Source organism: Condylostylus longicornis, unplaced genomic scaffold (genome assembly GCF_029603195.1).
Source record: "Condylostylus longicornis isolate FDR11 unplaced genomic scaffold, ASM2960319v2 ptg000031l, whole genome shotgun sequence".
NCBI lineage: Eukaryota > Metazoa > Arthropoda > Insecta > Diptera > Dolichopodidae > Condylostylus > Condylostylus longicornis.
In genome coordinates this window covers 9,490,098-9,512,708 of record NW_026578000.1, presented here as the reverse complement: position 1 = coordinate 9,512,708, position 22,611 = coordinate 9,490,098, and the positions used below count along the sequence as shown (strand labels likewise).

The following is a 22,611-nucleotide window of genomic DNA, read 5'->3' as shown; positions in this document are numbered from 1 at the left end:
ATAATAAATTAAGCTTTCTTCTTTCATATAAGTTATTTATATTAACAAAATGAGTTGTTTAACTGCAGATGAAGTTATGGCAAAAAATTTTGATACAAATTCTTTAAAATCACTAACGAATTCAAACGTCACATAAAATTTTTCAAGATATACTTAGATGTTTGTTTCCGTAGTAGATACCAAATTATTTATGACAGGTAATGGTCGATTACTAAACTGTTAACTTACAATTTTTATTCAGCATTGCAAACCAATTTTCACACATCAACATTTTTGTTTTAGTTTTTCTCGGAAATTTCGTATAAAAGCTGCTTGCGAATAAGTATTATCACTAGTCATTTAAAATGAAGACGATTACATTTGCTTTTATAATTGGCAAGCATTTTGAGTGAAAAATTATATTAACTTCTTATCATATATATTTTTTAATTTATCTTCACAGCCCAAATCTTCTTTTATACTGGCCTTAACGTTTTAGCCGATGATGGCGAAGCAAAGCAAGTTTCAACAGGAGCTACTCTCACTCGTAATAATTTAGTAACTATTTGCAATTGTCCTCCAGCACCATCTGGTAGACCAGGTACTGATGGAGTTCCTGGCTTACCAGGAATATCAGGTCAAAAAGGTAAATATTGTAATGAAATTAATTTAAAACCAAATTTAAATATGTAAAAATTATTTGGTATAGGCCAAAAAGGCATTAAAGGTCAACAAGGTGCACCAGGTACTCAAGGCTCAAGCGGAATAAAAGGTGACTCGGGAGATCATGGGATTTTGGGACCAATTGGAGAGCAAGGGCCGAAAGGTTTACTTGGTCCTGCTGGCGCGGTGGGAGTGAGTGGCCCAATAGGAGACTTTGGTGATGTGGGTGCTACAGGGGATCCTGGTGCAATGGGTGAAGTTGGATCCCCAGGTCCACCAGGTATACCAGGTTTGCAAGGTCAACATGGTACTAATCAACAAGATTCAGGTTAAAACCTGAAGAAAACAAATTAAAATAAAGCACATTTTAGAAAAAGTAATAGTTTCAATTATCCAAATATAGCATGGCTTGAGATTAAAAAATATTTTTTTACACAATTAACAAACTCTAATTTCCTGATAATAATTAAACGATTGACAGTTACTTCCATTCCATTTTTAATCCATTGAAGGATATCAGATTATACTTTAAATGGTGAAGTTCTTAATAGGGTTAATTCAATTATGGACCTAGGGGTTTGCTTTGATAATAATCTACCATTCGCCAATCACTACAACTATGTGGTTGGCAAGGCAAGCTGTATGTTGGGATTTATTAAACGCTGATCAAGAGAGTTTAATGACCCCTATATTTTGAAGTCCCTATATTTGTCTCTGGTTCGTCCCCATCTTGAAGACGCCTCACAAGTTTGGGTGCCTTTTTACAATATTCATATTAATAGGATTGAATCGGTTCAGAAGAATCTTTTGCGATTTGCGTTTCGCCACCTGCCTTGGGAGGATCCTATTTTTTTTCCTCCTTGGCGCGGTAGTGATATTCATTTTTCTACTTATGAAATCTGATTTGATCTCTCCTGATATTTTTAATAAGATCGTCATCAATTCTAATGTTAGGTCTCGTTCTCCTGATATTTTTATAGTTCCGTTTCATAGAACTAATTATGGGAAACACAAACTTGTTAGTACAATGTTGAACCTGTGTAGCAAATTCAAAGACATACTTGATTTCACTTTAACAAAGGACACTATAAAAAAACACTTATTTTCTTATAGATAATTCATCCTTTTTCTAGAAGATTCTAACTTATATAATAATAACACATGTATTGTAATTTTAGAATATCTGTAAGCTTTTGTATTGTTTTTATTTTCTATTTTGGATTTAATATAGATTCAAAATTAAGTCAAAATATGTAAATATGTCAATTGATATGTATTATATTGTAATATATTTGAGCTCAATCACTAAAATGTTTGAATTTTTATGTAAATGTGAAATTTTGTCTCTGTCAATCGATTTTTTTCCCGTCAATCGATTGATTTCATAGATCAAGTATGTCAAATACGCACGTGTGCGTCACACAGCTCTTTATCCTGCGACCCGTTACGATTTTTGAAAATTGATATTGATTTCTTATATTGAAGGTTTATATTATAACCAGATTGAAGGTTCACATCCAAAATCCAAACTTATGCATAGGTGAAAAATACACAACTATATGTAAAATTTAGCCGGAATCGAATTTTCACGCTATTTTGTTTCAAGAGGTGGGGCCCGGCAGGTGGAGCAAAGAAAAATCTGCAGTAAGGCATGCTTGTCGTACGGGTCCATTAGAATCCAAGAGGAGTATCAACATCTGCAAAAACCATGGTTCAACTGGCGCGGCTGATAGTACCATATAAGGGCTCCTGTCGAAGATTACACGAATCGTATTATGCAATGGGAAAAATTGCAGGACTGATTACCCGAGGTGGTACGAAAGGAATCACCCTTCATGGAGCCTTACGGATTCTCGGCAAAGCTAACTATTGCACTATGCATTAACATCGACGTCCAATCCAACAACTTGCGTCACTGGTAGGAGAACATTAACTAAACGCACTCCTCCGGATCAAATTGGTACCACCAAGGGTACTAAAAATATTCCTAACAGTGATTCCGGATCAAATTGGTACCACCAAGGGTACTAAAAATATTCCTAACAGTAATGTACCAAATGAAAATGCAATTCCGCGCAAAAAATTAGCTGAAATAGAAAATCTTTGCAATAGACTAAATAAAGAAATCATGGAGCTTAAGATAGAAAACAACTGTCTAAGAACTGCCATTTCGTCTTTTCAACAATCGAAATGAACTACTTACTCCACGAACTAACGGGTTTTAAAACAGACTCGGAAACCAAGGAGAAGACTGCTGTCACTAGACGACCTGTAAACAAAAAACGTAGAATTGGAAACAAAATTACTAGATACTCGTAGGTCTATTGACTGAGTTGTAATATAACATAATTAATTAATAAAAAAAAAAGTTTATTTCGGAAAGTGGAAAGCGAGTTCTATAAATCTAGTACTTATATATGTATTTGAAATAGTTTAATTTTCTTATATTTGTAAACAGCAGTGAAGTTAATTTGAAATTTTCCGAATACTCTAATTAAAATAAATTATTAAAAACCAAATTTGAAAGAAGATTTTTGGATTTTAATAGATGTCAAAATGAATTTAACCTATGTGTATACTTTTTCATTTCTCGATTCTGTTTCAATTTAATCATAAATAATTATAAAATTTAGAGAAGTGGAAATTACTAAATTTTATAATTATTTACCTATAAATCAATTAAGCGTGTTTTAACCATGTTCGAAAGCACATAATTGTGTGGAGAATAGTTTTCGATATTAAAAAATAACGATTAACATATCAACATGTTCAACCAAAATTAAAAATATTAAAAATTACAACAGCGAATTAAATTCAAGCAAATTTTGAATATTTAGTAACAGAAAAACGCTGCTAAATTTCTTTAAAAAATTGATTTTATATTTTTTTGTATGACTGTATTAAATTTATGTTTTATATTTTTTAAAATTAATAATAAAAATCAAAATATGAGTATAATTTAGAAGTTCAAGTTTTTTTATTGTGCTGAAACCCGTGATGATAAATGAGTTTAACTTACCTAGTATAGAGATGGAATGGAAGAGATTTACAAGATAGAGCGTAGGAGTATTTTTTGTACTACAACATTAGGTAAACGGGTTAATTCAAACTTAAAAGGTCCCCTTTTTTATAATATTGGCTGCTCTGTGAAATTGTAAAACGACAGCCCTGATTGTTAACCTTTTTGTTCACTTTTAACTATTTCAGCAACAATGTTAAAAAATCGTTTGAAAATGAAATCGAGTATTGAGTAATTGTATATACATGGAATTGATACACCATAGTCCATATTCCATTATTCTAATCATATCATATTTATATATGTGCTGCCAGTTCTTATTGCGAAACACTTGGTAATCTAAAACAAATTTTCATTTTTCTTTCCCAAAACATTTCATTTTCACATCATTCCCGTTTGAATCGTCGCTTAAGTTAGTGAGTTAATATTTTATTATCGGATTGCTTATTTATTTTTTTCATACACAAAGAACGTACACACATAAATAATTTTTTATAGTAAATCATTAACATATTTTATATAACTATGTTGTATGACAACATGCTGACGATTTATAATCTGTTACTCATATTTAAATTATAAGAATGCAAGTGAAAATAAATTTTTATAACCCACATTAAAAAAAAGTAAATAAACAGAATATAATTTTACTTCGTAAATATAAAAATATATTTGTATGCAATAGTTTAAAAAATATAATATGTTTGCATGTATAGTAAAAGCTTTAAAAGATAATACACAGTAGAAATGACCATAATACAAAGTGCCAGTTTTATTCCTTATAAATAAAAATTGTAAATTATTTCTCTGGGTGCATATAAAAGTTTTAGTGTTAATACTTAAAATATAACAAAAAAAGATACATGCATATGTACATAATTTCTTAAATGATTCGGTAAAAAATTAAGTATCTAAGCAAATTTTATATTCTAGAGAAACTAAAGCCAGTAATTGCACACTTCAATATTTAAAGGATATACACAAACTTGTAGACGTTCGATATTATTTATCGCATAAGGATATTCGTAACACGTAATACATATTATACCTATATGTGCTTCGCCAGATTTTGGTATTGATTAAATTTGAAAGACAAGAAAAGGATTACATGAAGCCAAAAACGGTGAGTTCTTTAAGTGTGCAAGAATCAAAAATTAAATTATTTTCTCATACATAACCATTGCGAAAAAGTCATCAGAGGATTAACTATATCAGCTTAAATCTTTTATTTTCAGGTGTAAAAAATTTTTTACACAAATTAGAAAAAAGTCAGTACAAGCGAACAAATTGTATATGTATGTATGTACGTACATGAGTATTTCATTTAAATTTCATTTAAAGTGCCTTATAATATGTACATATTTATATATGTACATATCCACATTTCGAGATAAGCAGATTCTTCAGAAGTGTAACAAAAAATAGTTACTTTACAATAAAATGCACATACTAAAAACATACTAACGCATATAAAATATAGCGAAAAACCCATTAAAAAAAGAAAAAAAATGAAAATAAGATTCATATTATTTTGGATAGAGCGAGAGGAATATAGGAGTGTGTACTAATGTTTATTATTCCTTCAGACTATTCATTCACTTCTTAATTAGGACCTTATTTGATAAATTTAAAAAAATATAAAAATTTATAAAACAAAATAATAATATGATCCCTAGGGTTTAACAGTTATTGCGGTTGTAATAATAGGCATACTTGTAGACTAGTTCTACATAACTGACATATGTATGCATATATATTATATACACTTCGATCTTTTTTTATGCGGTAGATGTGTTCTAGGGAAATCCGCATATAAAGAAATCGCTCAAAAAAAGACGTACATTTATATGCAAAATGATGGATACGTTCCATTTATTAAAAAAATCGCATGAAACCAAATAATGTTTTAAAATGTACTAGAAATCGCATAAAAAGAATTTATAAATAATAAGATTTAAATTTTTTTTCGTCATATTTTAATAAATTTCACAAATGTAGGTAGGTATGTATGTATGTTAATAACAATTTTTTTTTCTTTGACGAGGTAGTCAGTAATCAAGCTGTGGTGGTTTAACTAGTTCTTTGTAGAGTTCTCTGTAGTCAGACATAGAAAATTTCAGATTACGTTGGAATTTTAAGACGCGTTCTACAACATTATCATTTTAAATAAAAAAAATTTTCCAATTTAACGGAAAGTTGAAGTTCTTCCCGAAGTAATTTTTCGTTCAGTGGAGTATTCTTACTCGTTTTCAGAAAAAGTGAATCACCAAAAAAAAAATTAAATTTTCGAAATTCGAATAATTTTTTTTTTCTTAACTATCGTGTTTACTAAGGAAACTTTGGCATTATGGGTGTATGTAATGTATATTAAGGCAGATTTCTTTACATCTTTAAAAACCAAGAAAATGCGCTTATTTGCTTATTCAGACTTGTTTTTATAAATAAATACATAAGTTCACATCCATTTTGTTTTGCAGTTGATAAAAACTGTATTTGTTATAAAACTTTCAGAAACAACGCGAAATTACACTGTATTCAAGTATGTTTGTGTATCCATGAGTACGTCTATATATAAATGCGTATGTAAGACCCAAAAGATTTCTAGTTTCCAATATGAGTCCAATATATATCTCATTTTTCAACAAGTACATACATATACATGTACAAAAAGTACATACATAATTACATACATGTGTTTTATTAAATATTTATTCGGAAAAACAATATTTTTTTCATAGATCTCTTTTAGGCATACTCATGTTCAATTAACAATTTTCATAAACTGAAAAGATTAAACAAATAAGTTATAAGTATGTAGTTAAAGTTCCCATATTTTATATAATGCACATGGGTATGTTTTATAAGTAGAACGCATTTTATTCATACATATTATTATGTTTATATATAATTTAAGTATTTAATAAGAATTTGAATTATGATAATGATATAAATAAATGGTCGTAGCTAAAGTACATCAGTAGTGGCATTTATATTTTTAAAGTCTAACAATAACAGTCAAAGTAAAAAAACAATAATAATAAATTTGTAAAATAAGATTATACTTACATATGATCACACTTAGTTAACGTATGTGTTAAAGTATATTTACATTATCTACATTCATGTGTGCTTATTTAGCTAATACAAATTTTTTGATTAAAATTTGTACAAATAAACTCCATTTTAATGTTGAATTGTGATAAGCACTTACTTATCTCCTAAATTTTAAAAAACAAATAAATACATAAGTACTCAAGTATGTGAATACACGTACATTTTCCTTCTTATAAAACCAGAATTAAGTAGGAATATTTTTTTTGTCAAATGAGCTTTTAACTTAAGATTTTTTTGTACCAAAAATAAGCTTGACTTTTTAAAGTTAAAAAATATTCATTAACTTAGTAACTTCAAGTAGTTCCAATTTTTTCATAAATTTTTACGTCATTTCCTTTTAGAAACCGCCGCAAAATATTCTTGCCGTTTAAAATCAAACCATTATTTTCTTGCCTTTTCAAATTGGGAATTACCTCCAGTATGTCTGCTCAAAAGTGTTTCTGCTCTTTAAAGAACGCAACCACTGCAATTCCCAAGATTATGTTGAAAATTTCTCCCACGTAATATCAGTACCATATTGCTAATAAAGTACATATTTTATTGCTTGTATCTTTTACACAAGCTCAAATAAGATAATTAAAAGTGTTTTTTTCTTTTATTAATAGTTACATATTATGTGATTTTGCTTTTTATTTCAAAAATTTTATTTGATTTTTGTGGATAAATTTTATAATTCAGTTTTTTAAGTAACTTCAGTTTTTTAAGTAACGTACTTCAGTTTTTTAAGTAACGTTGAAAATACTTCGGTATTTTGTTGTTACTTGAAAAACTAATATTATGAGTTCATATCTTACTGCGCATACAATATGCTCACTCATACATCTAATAAAATCGGTAAACAGGTTTTTGAAGCATTTCGATTGGTATACAGGTATTTTTTATTTTGTTCCTTTTTTCCATGTTCAATGAAATAACTTATAAAAAAGCTGCGTGTTTCAATGCAACCTGTTCAAAGAAAACATTTTCAAAATAATATTTAAAAACGAATCACTTGTCTTTTTTGGATTAAAACACAAAAAAATATTTACATATTTAGGTATGCCGATGCTGAAACGCTTTGGTTATATATTTAAAAGACAAGTTTGAAAGTGTTTGCAAGATTTTTTTTTCTCTTGAATTTTAAATTTCATACATAAAAAATTTTATGTTTAAATTTTTGCTTAATTTAAAATGAAATAGAAGACGAGAATACCTTATTTTCAAACAATTTGTGAATGATATACAACTACAATTTAGAAAAAAATAGCATATAAAATGTAAGTAATGTGACGTACTCGATATAATAATATACAAAGCGATGATCGTGAAAAAAAATATTAATTAATATTTTCACGAACTTAAACTTCAATATGAAAAAAAGATAAATTTGTTTTATATTTTTTATAAGCTTGAACAATGCTTTGCAGTTTAATGGCTAAAATATTTGGAATGATTGCATAGTACTTCGGTTACAATTTTCAAATTTTTTTATTCAGGCTTAAATATTAAGGCATGTAACCGAATGCTTTGTTGAGAAACATATTGAATAACTGTACAACTTCAGTTTGGTCTCCTGATTTATAAAAATTTATAGTCCAATTTTATACTCTAGATTAGAAGCATTTATTAATCGCCCGTTTACAAAAACTTAATATTCTTTTTATAACTTATTTTCCTTTATCTCACAAAATTTTTCTTTCGTTATTATGCAACTTATAACATTTTTACCTCCAGAAATTCGAAAAACATATTTTAAAATTTAAATAATTTTTCAAAAAAAATTAAATTCAAAATTTACATAATCTTACTAACCAATAAACTGGCGCATATTTTAACAATTTTTTTTTCGTGGTGAGTATTTCAAAAGAGTTATTGAAAACAGCAAAAAAAATTGTGACAAGCAGTTTACCTATACTTTTTTATTTCATTTACATATATTTGAAAATTTTTTTGATCGATTTGCCCATCTTCTAGAAATAAAACGAATCAAAAGTAATATACATATATACATACTTTATGTACATTTAAAATTAAAAGTTTTTGGTTAACAAATTAAAAGTTTTTGGTTTTATATGTTTTTGAATTACTTATTCAACTCCATTCCGAGAGGTCATTTTTTAGTAGAAAAAACTTAGAGCAAAAATTTTTCGTAATCTGATTTTTCAAGCTATAAGTAAGCTGATTTTTTTTAGAATTCGAAATTATATATATTTACATACTTATGTATGTATACATATTACACATTAAAAAAAATGTAGATTTAAAACAATAAGTATATAAAGCAAATCAGGTGGTTATTATATTGAACATGAAAATTAATTATGAGCTGTGTATTTTGAAGAAAATCGAGTTAGTATAAGTAGTTGATACGAGTATAGTAAAATTGTAATTCCATGAACAAATATGATGAAAAAAAATATAGCGTGATAACTTCTTCTATTATATAATATATGTATGTACTCGCTACAATTCAATAGATGTGTTGCAATACGTCTAAAATTTTCTCATATAAAACATATATTATGATAACCTTATGCTTATGTATACTTATACATTTAATTAATTTTTCGCACTAAGTACTTTTATTACACTTACTGATAGTGTAGTTAGGTTTATATATATTCACAAATGTTTGTTCTTTTTATACATAATTTTAATATTTTCTTTGATTTCCCAGTTTTAGGTATGACATACTTACTTACCAAAAAACAAAATAAATAACTAAGTCTAATGTCAATTTTTTTAGTTCTTGAAAATATGTTTTTGTAATAAGGTAAGTGTCCCTATTACTGACATACTTCGCAACAAATTCAACTTTGGCGTGAGATATTTTATATGTGGGATACAATAAATGATCGTGTTTCCGATTTTTTGAATAATTTGGATAATTGAGAATAATGTTTTTTATAAAATTATTTAATCAAAATATTTTTTAATTCATAATTTTTCTGACACTGTTTTATTGACAGTATTGTATACAATATTGACACACAATTTGTTAGACGAATATCACTATTAAAAAGGTAAAAAGGTCGTAGTCAGATATAGGTTTTCACAAATGTAATCGATTTTTATTCGACAGAAATAGTTTAATTAATTTTAAAGTATAAAAAAATTATTTTAATTAATTAAAATAAATATCAAAATTAAAACTTTATACTGACATAATTTTGTACATAATATTGACCCTCTTTAGATCGTATTACTGACACCAGTTTTTAAAGGTAAAATACTCCGAACCTGTAGTAAATTCTTAGTGTCAGAATTCGGACATTAGAAAGAAAATTCAAATTCGATTTTAATTAAATAAATACGAAAATAAAAAATTAAATATTTTAAAAATGACGTAATTTATAAAAATACGGATTTTTGACGTATTACTGACACATATGTCAGTAATAGAAGCATGGTCGAATTTTAGATGTTTCTAATACTGACAGAAATTATTTGTTAAAATTCTTATTTATTTAATGTTTTTACTCCGAATTACTTATAAAATAAGATAAAAAATAATCAAAATATTTAATTTAATATAAATACATATATTTTTAACAGTCAAATAAGTCAAAAAGCAATAAAAACAAAATCGGAAAAATTAAGCAAAAAGTATAAGAAATTCTCCAATTCAACCCACCATTGCTATGTCTATGGAAACAAAACTGATTTATGCTCAATATTTTGGAGTTATTTCAAAACTAAATAAAAGGAAGTATTGCGATAATTTGAATTAATCTAGAAATAAAAATATATATATATGCTGTATAGAGAAAATCTCTTAATAATTATAAAAAACCTCATATATGTCAGTATTACCGCCACTGTCAGTATTAGCTACACTTACCTTATGTACTTTAGTACTTTCAGTCCATAATAATTTGTTAGTATGCCATTTAGTTCACAAAATATGTGGCAAGAAAAAATGTGCATATATAGATCTGTTCTATCTTTTAATTATCCTTCATTATCTTGAAATAGTATATTTCATTAAAAACCCAACAACTGGCTGTAAAATATTGCTTTGATTGCATCAAGTTGATTTTGTATTGTGAATTTCAAATTCATGAGAATTGGCAGGCATTTTATTAAAATTGCTTACTTCCAGTAAACAAGACTGTGCGTGTACTTTACTTTAATTTACAATCGAATTGCAAAATTTGAATAGCCGATTATATACGCACACATTTATCTAACAGGTATCCTTGATATTGCATATTTTTTAAAGATTTTTAGCAGCTAAAACTCAAAAATCAGAAAAACTTTTTATTCCAAAATAATTTTGTTTTAATTTTTGCATGCATACATTTGAAAGTATTTTGCCCTAAAAAAATTTGTTTTATTATAAAAGAATGAAAGTAGTTCCAATAATATAGATGCAATAAAATAAAAATAAAACAAAAGAAGTATACATATATGTACAACAAGTACGTATGCATATAAAAAACTTAATGAACTGGAAACGTTCAAAGGTGATGTACTTGAAAAGAAAATAAGAAATTTCTATATAAAGGCATACGTAATGTTATAAACAAGTTAAGTGAAAATATTTTTACGTCCCGATCTTTTAACCTTTTGTGGGTCATTTATCTTTAAAACTGTAAAAAAGAAAAATACAAATAAGTGACTAATTTGACTATGTTTACGTTACGTATACGTACGTTACTTACTGCATTATTTTAGCATACACATGCATTTGTGAGGTAATTACTTAAGTATTCAAATATACTTGTGTATTTTCTTGTGTATATAATAGGCATGTATTACTATACCATATTCAAAGAGTTAATAATAGAACTGCTTAAATTAAGGAAATGATGTAAATCATTAAAATTCAATTTGATTTACCATTAGGTTTAGGTTGACGCAGCTATCCGAGGATTTCCTTAGATCACGTAAACCCGCTGTGACACCGCTTGATCCCTGCATCCCCACCCTCACATGAACTAGCCCGACCCCTTTATAAACCGGTTTAGGCATTTACATTCGCCAGGTCCGTAACTAGAAAAAAGAAATGCGACCCAAGAAATCTGCGCCTTCCCCGTACCAAAGCTGAGCATGAGCAAGAAAATGGATCACAGTCTCCTCCTCATCATCATTGCAGCTACTGCAGAGAGCCGATTGTCAACGTTCCCCTAACGCACATCTATGCCATCCCCTAGACCTTGCTTGTCAGTTTCATGCAGATGGGCCTAGGCCAGCGTACTAGAACAGCATAAATCAGCACATGTCTCACCACTGCGGTGTAGAACCAGCGAACCATGCGTGGCTCGATGATCCACTTCTCACGCATGACTGTCGCACGAGTAAAGCGTAGTAGCTCACTCCCTGATGTCGGACCTCCAGTTTAGTTTAGATTCTAAGATTAGTCCCAAAAATCTACTCTCAAAGGAGAAGGGGAGTTTCGTCTCATTCGTTTTTTGAAGATAACTAGTCCCGTCCTACGAGGGTTTATTTCCAAACCGCACCCAGCGGCCCGATCAAAGACAAGATTAAGATTCCCTTAAAACAAACCATTTATGACGTTTAGCTGCTTTCTCGACAAGGCCCGCTCAATATTTAAAAAGTTAGACATGGTGTAGTCCCTTAAATCCAGGGATCACTATGTAGCGCACAAGTGATTGTAAGGCAGTTGACCGTGCTCCTCCAGGCTGCTCAAGTTTGAATGTGGACATTCTTCCTGGGAGTCGTAGAACAGGAATACTGATGTCCACCAGGACCTCCTACCTCCGTTTTTCTGACTAACTGCTGTCAAGTTCTCAAACATTTGCGTGGGGGGGAGGGGCAGGTATACTCGTACGAAATGTATGAAATATGCATTTTCCACATGTTTTTTAAACACATTTCACATGTTTTATTGGCAAAACTCTGAGAGATAGAGGAAAATGTGATATAGGTTAACTTTTAGATTTGATCGTAAGGCATCGAAAAAACGCAGAAATTTTCAAGAAATTTCGAGGTTTGTAAAAAAAAATTAAAAACAAAAAGAAAATCTGACTTTGATAAACTATATCTCGAAAACTATGGCTCAAATCAAATTAATTGTGAGAACAAGAATAAAGAACAATTAATAACCTGTAAAACAAGCTCTATGATAACTCTATGTTGTATGGTTCTGAAGTTATAAGTTAATTTATATGTGGGAAAATTCTGGTACCTTTTTTTTGAACAGGTTGTAGTTGTAAAAAAACTATATCTGCACTCCCCTCCCATACAATTTTTGTTGAAAATTAATCAAAGAGTCATTCCTGAAATTATTTGCCACCTTATGCGAAACACCCTGTATTTATGCACACTATCAAAATTTCAAAGTCAAATATCGTCAATAGAATTAAATTTTACAATGTCATTTAAGTTTATATTGATTTTTTATTATGATCACAAGGTTAAAATTATTTGTACATATATAAACTTACATAAGACTACAAAATTAGACAGAAAATAAGGGAAAAGCTTTTAAGATTATTGAAAGCTTTTTAAAACAATATCATTTTAAAAATCATGTTTGGAAATTTTGTAGACGGTTCTCAAAAATTTTTTTTTCCAGCTATTGCGATTATAGAACATAAGTCGTATTATTTGAACAAGTGGATGATTTCGTTATATTTATTATACGTACGATAAGTATATATAAAATTCTACATTTGCAATTTTGAAAAACTTTAAATAAAAGTTTAAGCACTTAAATTAATATATGAATATAAATGTGTTATTTATTATGCATATATAAATAAATATAGGAGAATCTTTCAAAAGGTTGATAAATGAAATTCTCCCGTTCTCCCAAAACTTTTTAATTTTAAGTGGAGTTAATTTAATTTTCACTAACCACTGATCGACTTAATTTTAAAAACTTATTATTGTCGTTTAATTTATACATACTTCTTTAACTAATACAAAATATGATAAAACAAACCTAATTACAAATTAGTATTACAATTTAAATTATTAATTTTCGGAATTTCTTTTCTGGCGCATCAGCTGTTAATCTCTTCTTGTAATTTGTATTAAATAGCTTGCTAAACTCACTATACGCTATTTCGATTTCGATACCGTTCAAGATCAAAAACTTTTCAAGCACTTGCCGTTTTGATATGGTTATACATACTGAAAACCGAAAATAACCTTTTTTGTTAAGTATACATATGTATATGTACAAATGTTTATCTTAATTATATTAATTATTACTTAACAAATATTTGTTTTTAATTTCAGGTAATAAAATTATTCTCATTTAAAAACATTCAGAGTTAGTAAAAGCAGAGTTTGTGAACAGAATGGGTTTTGTAAGTATTTTTTATCAAGAAAAGTTAACATATAAACCCCATGTATAATAATAAACAAAAGTTGTTTATTTTTCAAACTCTTGTTAAAAAATGTAATATTGAAAAAAAATTATAAATTTTATTGTAAAATATTTATAGAAATTTCACTATTAAAGAAATTATTAATACCTATGAGTGTGTGTATATACCCACATATATAATTACGGAAACTAATTTTTTTTAAGTTATTTTTTTCCAACATAACTGCATTTCTTTCAAGAAGGGCATAAAGTAGCAGTTGGAGAAGAATGGCAAACTTCATTTCTGTAATTTTGTGTTTTTATATGGAAAATACAAGTGAAATTTTTGATTTTACATTTGATTTTACAATAAAACAAAGTCTTGATTTTTTTAAAGAAACTACACATTCTTATGAGTCAATACACAATCGCACAAACTGTGAACAAGTCACATACATATATATGTAAATATGCCTTTGATTATGCTGAATTTCGACTTTGAAAGTTATAGCCCTCCCCCCCCCCCCCCGCCCTCTGAAAGTTATAGCCCGCAAAGTCCAAAAATGATCTTTTTAACTATTTGTTCCAGAAACCATAACAATTTTTTAAATTTTGCAAACGACAAGAAATAGTGGCTGGCTTCTACCGCAACCCACCATATTTAAATTTAAAAAAAAACAAAATGATCGTAAGAGTTTACCGTTATCTAAAATCCGTTTTTTCCCAAATTTTTGATATCGTTTTTCTTCTAGACTTCAGGTAGTAGGAATCAAAATACCGAAACTGCAAACTTTTCCAAATTTCTATTAATACAGAGCGCGAGTGATAAATGCCATGCCATTAAAAAATATAATTCGTGAGGCTAATGCCTCTTTCAATTTTTTTGTTTTATTTCAAAGATTGCATAGATAGCTCATTTTAAATGTATGCAATATTTGAAATATTTTCGTATATGAACAAAGGTGACTTTAATAATGTAGTATTTTACAGCTATATTGTTTTTAAAAGCAGTATTTTCACTTTTAGAAGGGAAAAGTGTTAAATTACAAACCATTGGTTTGACCAAACTTTATTTTTATTGTGACTACTAAGGTAAAAGTGAAAATAAGAAAATGTTTTTTTTTTTTTAATTTCATTAGCGTAATGAATGATTAAGCAAGATAGATATACATATATGCATATATGCATGTAACTTAAATCGTAGTTTTTATAAAATGTAGATTTTATATTTTTGTGTTTAGTTTTATTGTTAGCGACATAATCTCAAAATATGTATACTTTATTGTGTTTAATGTATTGAAATTGAGTGAAAAAACATATGAGAAAGAGGAAGAAAGAGGCAGTAAGAGAGGGGTGAAAAGAGGTAAAAAGAAGTATGTGAGTATTATGCAACGGTTCTATCTAGAGTAGGTTAACAAAACACATACGTACAGCCAGTCGTGCTTCTGTCTTCTGAAAAATGTGTGACACTTAACATATTTCGTTGTTCATACATAACATACATTTAAACACAAACAAATGCCGATATCTGTATTTCGTTTACAAACGTTATTGAAATTTTTTTTTAACATATCGAAAAATACAGTTCCTTTTTTAATTAAAGTCGTTGCTTAAATAAAAAAAGAGAGAAAATTAGGATTGGGAAAATCGAACGTACTTCATTATTAAAAATATTCAAGTTTGTAAAAAACGTCGTTTACAAGTTGATGTCATATAGTTTTAAAGTTTAAAAAGAATTTAAAAAGTACTTGGTATATCCTTAAAAAATCATAGGGTTATAAATACGTAAAACCATTACATATACAAAAAATTCCCATACTCAACCAAAGATTTACTCAACCAAAATTAGCAGAGCGCAAAAAAAACCAAGTTTTTGCCATGCGTTAAAAATTTTTGTTTACTAAATGCAATCAATTATTGTTGCAAAGGTTTTATACACTAAGTAGCACAAGAGCTTCTAGCTTTGGCAAAAAGTTGTGCATTTATTTTTTGTATTTTGAAAATGTCTTAATATTTCTATCAAATATTCAGTACTTTATAATAAGTTTTTAATAAACATATATCTAGAAAAGTGAAAATTTCTAGGTAATAAAAAAAAATTCGCTTATGTCATTCGAATTTCTTTAAAATTCGCCAGTTACTTTCAGTAGCAAACAGAACTCTAATATTCAATATTTAGAAATTCAGTCATTTAATTCCATGTCACTTTACTAAGAAATTCAGTCCGTGGCAAGGTTTTAAAAATATTGATTCGTATTGTTATCACAGTGTTGACATGGTCAACTAAATTTTTTTTCTTTTAAACTGATCATTTATGTCCTAAATAAAATAAAGTGGTTTCAAATAAAATGTTATTTTTAAGTTTTATTGGAAGTTCGATTATTAAAATATTCATATATGTGAGTTAGATTGTAGATTCTTTTCAAGGGAACCGAGTGGGGAAGGAGTATCCCCCGGGCCACCACAGCCATTCGCGACTTATTGTAGCCTCCCCACGCCCCTTCAACAATATCCCCGTTCCCGAATACTTATTAAAACCCTGTCCAAAACAATTGCACTGCCGTACAGCCAGTACCGGGCAGTCGCAAAGTGCGTGCACGGCAGTTCCATCATCGCTCCCGCAAAATCTACACTGGGCAGAGCCCGATTTTCCCAGTCGATGCAGGCGATATCTAACCAGGCAATGGCCCGTGAAAAAATTCGCAATAGCGCGAACCCGACTTCTGCTCATCCCCAACAGCTCCGCAACGAATTTCCTCGAGAATGTTGGAAGAAACATCTTCGCCTGACGGCACTCTTTCGTGTCCCGCCAGTAAAGACCGCATTCTGTCGCAAGCAGACAGGCGAGCCTAGCCCGCACGACGGAGGAAGGCAGACCACAGAAAGGCAGCGGCTGTACAAAGTCAGCCCCAGATCCCCTCCGCGCCACTCCATTGGCAATCTCGTTGCCCGCATGTCCACTGTGGCCAGACACTCAAATAAGTGTCATACTGTTTACCGATGCCAGTATGGCAGCTCCAGACAAGTCTGGATGTAACCTGGGCCTGACCCTTCCACAACACGTAAATTTTGCTGCAGAAGGTCAGAAATAGTGCCCTCAAATTTCCCGCGTATGGCGAAAGTCACATCGTCGGCGTAGCCCCAGATATGCGCCCCAGAGCCCCTGAGCACAGCAAGTAGATCGTCCACCACGATGGACCACTGGAGGGGCAAAAAAAACCCCGCCCTGTGGACACGTCTTTCGCAGCAAAAATGGAGAGTGTGTCGTCAGCTATGATGGATCTAATGATACTATCGCGTAACATCCGGCCAACCCATCTGCCCGTGGTTGCATCAATCAAACGTTTGTGCAACAGCTCGCAGATGACACGATATGGGGTGTTATCAAAAGCACCCTCAATATCAAGAAAGCACCCAACGTCCAGTGAGTTCCACCAATAGACCCTGTAGAACGAGCGTAGTAGACCTCCTGATTGATAGGTATACTGAGACTCATGCAAGGGATTGGCTCCCAGTGCGTCGTTCATTATAAACCTATCAACCACCATTTTCCATTACTTTCAATAAAAAAGAAGTAAGGCTGATGAGACGAAAAGGCTTTGGGTGGTTGCTTGGTCGCTTACCTGCCTTCGAAATATACGTCACCTTTGCCACCCTTCAAGCAGTAGGCATATAACCCCATGCATAGCTGGCCCGAAAAATTTCCAACAACGCCCCAGCGATATATTGGAAGACCGTGCGGGACCGTTGCCAGTAATCTCTCCTGGGCCAAGATGCCCCTGGTTCAATGACCGTATTCGAGTGATTCCGAAGAACTTCCGAGTCAGGAAAGTGCGTTGAGGCCATCAGCTCCAACGTCTGCTTTCCCTTCTCGGTCGTGGAGCCATCAGTCCGTTCCATCAGGCCCTCCATGAGCTCCTTTTCGCTTTCCTTATTTCCTTATTGTATGTCATGAGTGAGTCTGTATACTCCCCTCACGAACCCGACGCCTTGGCCCTATTGAAGAGCTTTTTGGTCCTCTGTCTAAGTCCCAAAAGCTCCTTATTCTACCACGGGCACCTCCTATTGCTCCGCCTTTGCTTGGCGGAGCAGCTGCCATGAATAGGCATCAGTGATAGCCATCGTCAGGGCCCCGAGGGCCACTTCGATATCCACCGTTGTTTTGACGGAAGCAGGAATGGAGCCAACCTCCTCCTTAAGGAGCATTTTGAATTGACTCTAATCTGTGGACTGAAGCGCCTGATAGATTTCTTCTGGCAGGCCTTTATGTTAGATATGTTAGTCTTTTACTAAACAAGATGCAGGTTCTAGCCCTACCCCTAATCTTATTATCATATAATAGCTCAATTGTTAGGTCCTTAACCTGATCCTTCACTATGTAAGGCTCTTGGATAAGGGCGATGTCGAGGTGATCCTTCACAAACCTATGACCCAGAACATCCGTAGATGCCCTAGCATGTCGTAGATTTATTTGGATGCACCTCACAGCCACATCATTTTTTTCGGCTCACGTCTATGGGCTTTAGCCCTTTAGAAAAAGGCTCCACATGGGTCCCCTTTCTCCTTATTTTTCTTGACTTGCGCGTCGTTGAGTTTTTCCTTTTCCGGGCCGCCCTCCTTTTTTGCCTTCGCAGACCCGCCACTTCCCTTTCCCGCTCCAGCTGCAGCCTTTGGGGCCGTTTCAGGTTCCCCAATGGATTTAGGCCCTTTCGGTTCACTGTTCACCCTGACGGTTATTTGGGAGAAATTAAGAAAAAGACGGAACTCCACTTTCCGTAGATCCTCCAAACCGGAATCGTCTTTGAGAAGGTGTAGAAGGTAGTTCTTTTCTCTATCCATACGGAGCATCCTCATCAGAAGATGAGCTCATCTTTTGGCTGGGATTTTGCTTCCCTATCCTATTGATGACCTTTTCCCTGGAGAGGGCGACGGTTATTTCGTCCTTTGGGACATAGGTAACATACATAGGTGCGCTGTTTGGGAACGTTGTCGTTATCTAGCACAGCTATGTTACAGCCGTTCCAAGGTTTAATCCTGCTGCAGACACTGGTAATCAAATCCCTGGTGTCCCTGTTGTTGTATGTGACAGATATCAATCCGTCCCTTTGCCACACCGCAGCAAACTGAGGGTGCGATTCGGGAGCCATGTATTTCGTCCATTTACTTTTATTTTCCCCATCTGGACGACGGATAGCCTCTCATTAGGGTGCAAACCATGAGCAATAGCTACTTTGATTTGCAGCACTGCATCCCGGTAAGAGGTCTTTTTTGGGCTGTGTTGAGAAATGTTCCCAAGGACCTTTTTCTCAGTATTATCTCCATCGACCTCTTCTTTGAAGGTCCTGCATCAGGAGTGTTACTTTCGGACCTTCCCTCTTCTGGGGATGGTTGGTTGTAACAACCGTTCTGCAGGCCCTCAGCTTTTCCAGCCTTTTCTTTTCGTATTCGCGGGCCTCTTCTAGAGACATAAGTCTTTTAGAGGCACCAGAGAAAGTATGTTTCTTTCTCCTGATCTGCAATCTCTCCATTTCATGCGTCGGTCGAAATGAGCTCTTGTTCCGAAGACCCTGGAGCACCGATCATAGCATTACCGGCCACCTCGTTGTTGTCCTTGATGTTTTTGTTCTCTGTTTTGTCCTTGCTGAAGTTATTGTCGTTGTTGTTCCTGTTATCGTTGTTGTTGTTTTTTGTTTCTCTGTTCATTGTGGTCCCATGAGTAGCGCAGGAAATACGGTCACCCATGGCAGATCTCGGCATAACACGAGAAGGCTAATTTAAACTGGAGGGCGCCTCATTTCAATCACCTTTCCATCCTCCGCCATTACCAGGACTCACCACTTGGAGGTGACAGTGCGATTTTGAGCCCCTGTTGAGCATGTGAGTTAAGAAAAATAATTATATTTTTTAATGGCACAGAATTTACCGCTAGCTTTCTGCTTTTATTGAAATTTGAGAAAGCTTGCAGTTTTGCAAATATAAGGTGCTAAATATTCAAATTTTACAAATTTTCAGGGCCGATAACTGGAGAGGGGGTGGAGATGGAAAAAAGTTTTCTTCTAATGAAATAAATTATTTATTAGAGTCTAGAAGCTGTTAAAATTTCATACTTTCGCAACCTGGGGTTTAGAAGGCAGACGGCATGGAAAACTTGAAAAAAACGGGTTTTAGATAACGGTAAACTTTAAGGGTCATTTTGTTTTTTTAAAGCTAAAATATAGTATGCCATTATAGAAGTAACCATCTATTATATTTCTGCGTTTGAAAAATGCTTATGGTTTCACTGCAATAAATAGTTAAAAAAAGCCGTTTTTAGGGTTTTGGGGGGATATAACTTTTAAAAGGGGGGAGATGTGTAAAAATTTTCGTATACGGAAATAAGTTTCTAGTAGATCGAGATCTATGCACGTATAAAATTTTAGCTTTCTATCTTTAAGGTTGCAGAAGTTTTGTAAACATGTCCACCAACGGAAGGACAGAATAAGACTAATAAGCACTTTTTTCAAAAATTTTCAAGCCATTCCAACAAGATTTTGAGGATACGTGTGACCCATAATTGGACACATGACCGCCACGTTTCATAAGCTTGGCGGTCATGCATTCATATGAAATAAGCTTTTAGAGTTGTATGGACAGCTTTTAATTGGAGGCACGCATACAAAATTTCATATTTATATCTTTATTGATTAAATTAAAAATAAATTTGTTTAGTTGTATGACCCTAACCCGTTTTCCTTGGCATAAGGTCCGGTCCTTGGCATAAAAGAAGCAACTTGAGAAAGTTTTGTCGTACAAATGATTTATTACAGTAATAATAAATAATTTTATTGTATATCTCTTTTTTATTACATCCATTGTATTTTAAAGTATGTATATCAGAAATTATAGAAGCTGTTGTATTGAAATTTGGCTAAAGCAAATATATTACTAGGACCATTATGTAGATAAAAGTCATTGAAATTACTTGGCTGCTTCTGGCAGCTTGAAAAAGTTATTTGGCTAACTGTTCAACCCACAGCACTGATATTTGCAAAATAATATATAGTAAATTGGCAGCTATATTCATTAAAAGTTGTTGATATTCCATGAGCACTTGTGACAGCTGCTATACAATTTCCAAAATTATTTGGCATTATCTCAGAAATTATTAAAGCTATAATATAGAAATTTCGCGAAAATAATTGTATTAATAGGGCTGGTATGTGTGATAAAATCATTGAAATTTCTTGACTCCTTGTGGTAGCTGCCAACTTCAATATTTGATCAATAATTTTGGTGCATTTTTTATACCGGTACGAACGTATGTTCGAACGGTATACTAAATTTTCCTTACCGTTTGTAACGCTAAGAAATAACGGTCTTAGATATAGACTCAAGTGTATGTTTTTGATCAGCGTCGAATTCTGAGATGATTTAGCTTTGTCTGTCCGACCGTCCGTCCGTCCGTTCCAACGATAACTCAAAAACTAATTGAGCTAAGTTAACCAAATTTTCACAAAGAATTTATTGTAGTAAGTGTCAGAACCCTATTTAAATTGGGCATGATCGGAGTACCGGTTCGGGTAGCTGCCATACAACTTCAAACTTTATTTGGCTATATCTCAGGAACTATAAAAGCTACGGTATTGAAATTTCACATAAACGAATATATTAGTAGGGCCAATGTGTTCGATAAAAGTCGTTCAAATTACTTGGCCCCTTCTGATACCTGCCATACAACTTCAAAAGTTATTTGGCTATATCTCAGAAACTATAAAAGCTATGGTATTGAAATTTCGCACAAACGAATATATTAGTAGGGCTAATGTGTCTGAAAAAAGTCATTCAAAGTACTTGGCTCCTTCGGGTACCTGCCATACAACTTCAAAAGTTATTTGGCTATATCTCAGAAACTATAAAAGCTGTGGTATTGAAATTTCACACAAGCGAATATATTAGTAGGGCCAATGTGTTTAATAAAAGTCGTTGAAATTTCTTGACTCCTTCTGGTAACTCCCATACAACTTTAGTAGTAGTTTGGCCATATCTTAGATAATATTCAAAACACAGTACTGAAATTTGGCATAAATTAATATGGTAATATGGCAACTTAAAGTCATAGTTTGTGCCATAGTCAGTTATGGCATATTTGTTCACTATAGGACAACAAATTCGTACGGGTATCACAGAGTTGACAAGGTCAACTCTATTTTTTCTCGTTTTAAATATGCATTACACTTTAATTAAATAATAATTTTCTTTTTGTTATATTTTTTATTCTAAACATAAGTACTTCCTCCAGGAATGAGTACTTATTAAGCTAATTGTGCAGAATTAAACTAATTCTTATTATGTCCGTAATTCATAAGATACCACTTGTACGAATTATGTATATAAAAGGATTAATTGTATAATGGTAATTTGTAAATTTATATACAAGAAGTAAAACCCAATTAGTAAAGAGTATATTCTGTTTAATAAAATTAAGCTTAAGAAACCGGAAATCAACACAGAGATTATGCTTTTTAATTGCAAGACAATAAAAAGTGAACCTAAGTATTATTTACCAAATTACTGTATTATACAGTGCGAAATTCGAAAT

At 31.8% G+C, this 22,611-nt stretch overlaps 2 protein-coding genes across 3 annotated transcripts in view; both read left to right on the top strand.

Annotated features, from left to right (window-relative positions):
• The first annotated feature begins 157 nt into the window (after positions 1 to 157).
• Positions 158 to 975, top strand: LOC129608453 (collagen alpha-1(XI) chain-like). Its single transcript, XM_055519947.1, has 3 exons — positions 158 to 197; positions 443 to 625; positions 689 to 975. The coding sequence occupies exons 1-3, from the start codon at positions 158 to 160 to the stop codon at positions 973 to 975; spliced, it is 510 nt and encodes a 169-aa protein (XP_055375922.1).
• Positions 976 to 4,070: 3,095 nt separating this feature from the next.
• Positions 4,071 to 22,611, top strand: part of LOC129608362 (uncharacterized) — a 33,367-nt gene continuing 14,826 nt past the window's right edge. Inside the window, exons 1-2 of one of the 2 annotated variants that reach the window (XM_055519846.1) lie at positions 4,071 to 4,784; positions 13,964 to 14,034. The gene's annotated coding sequence lies outside the window, so the exon portion shown is untranslated. The remainder of the gene's footprint in view (positions 4,785 to 13,963; positions 14,035 to 22,611) is intronic. The other variant, XM_055519845.1, reaches the window with a different exon arrangement.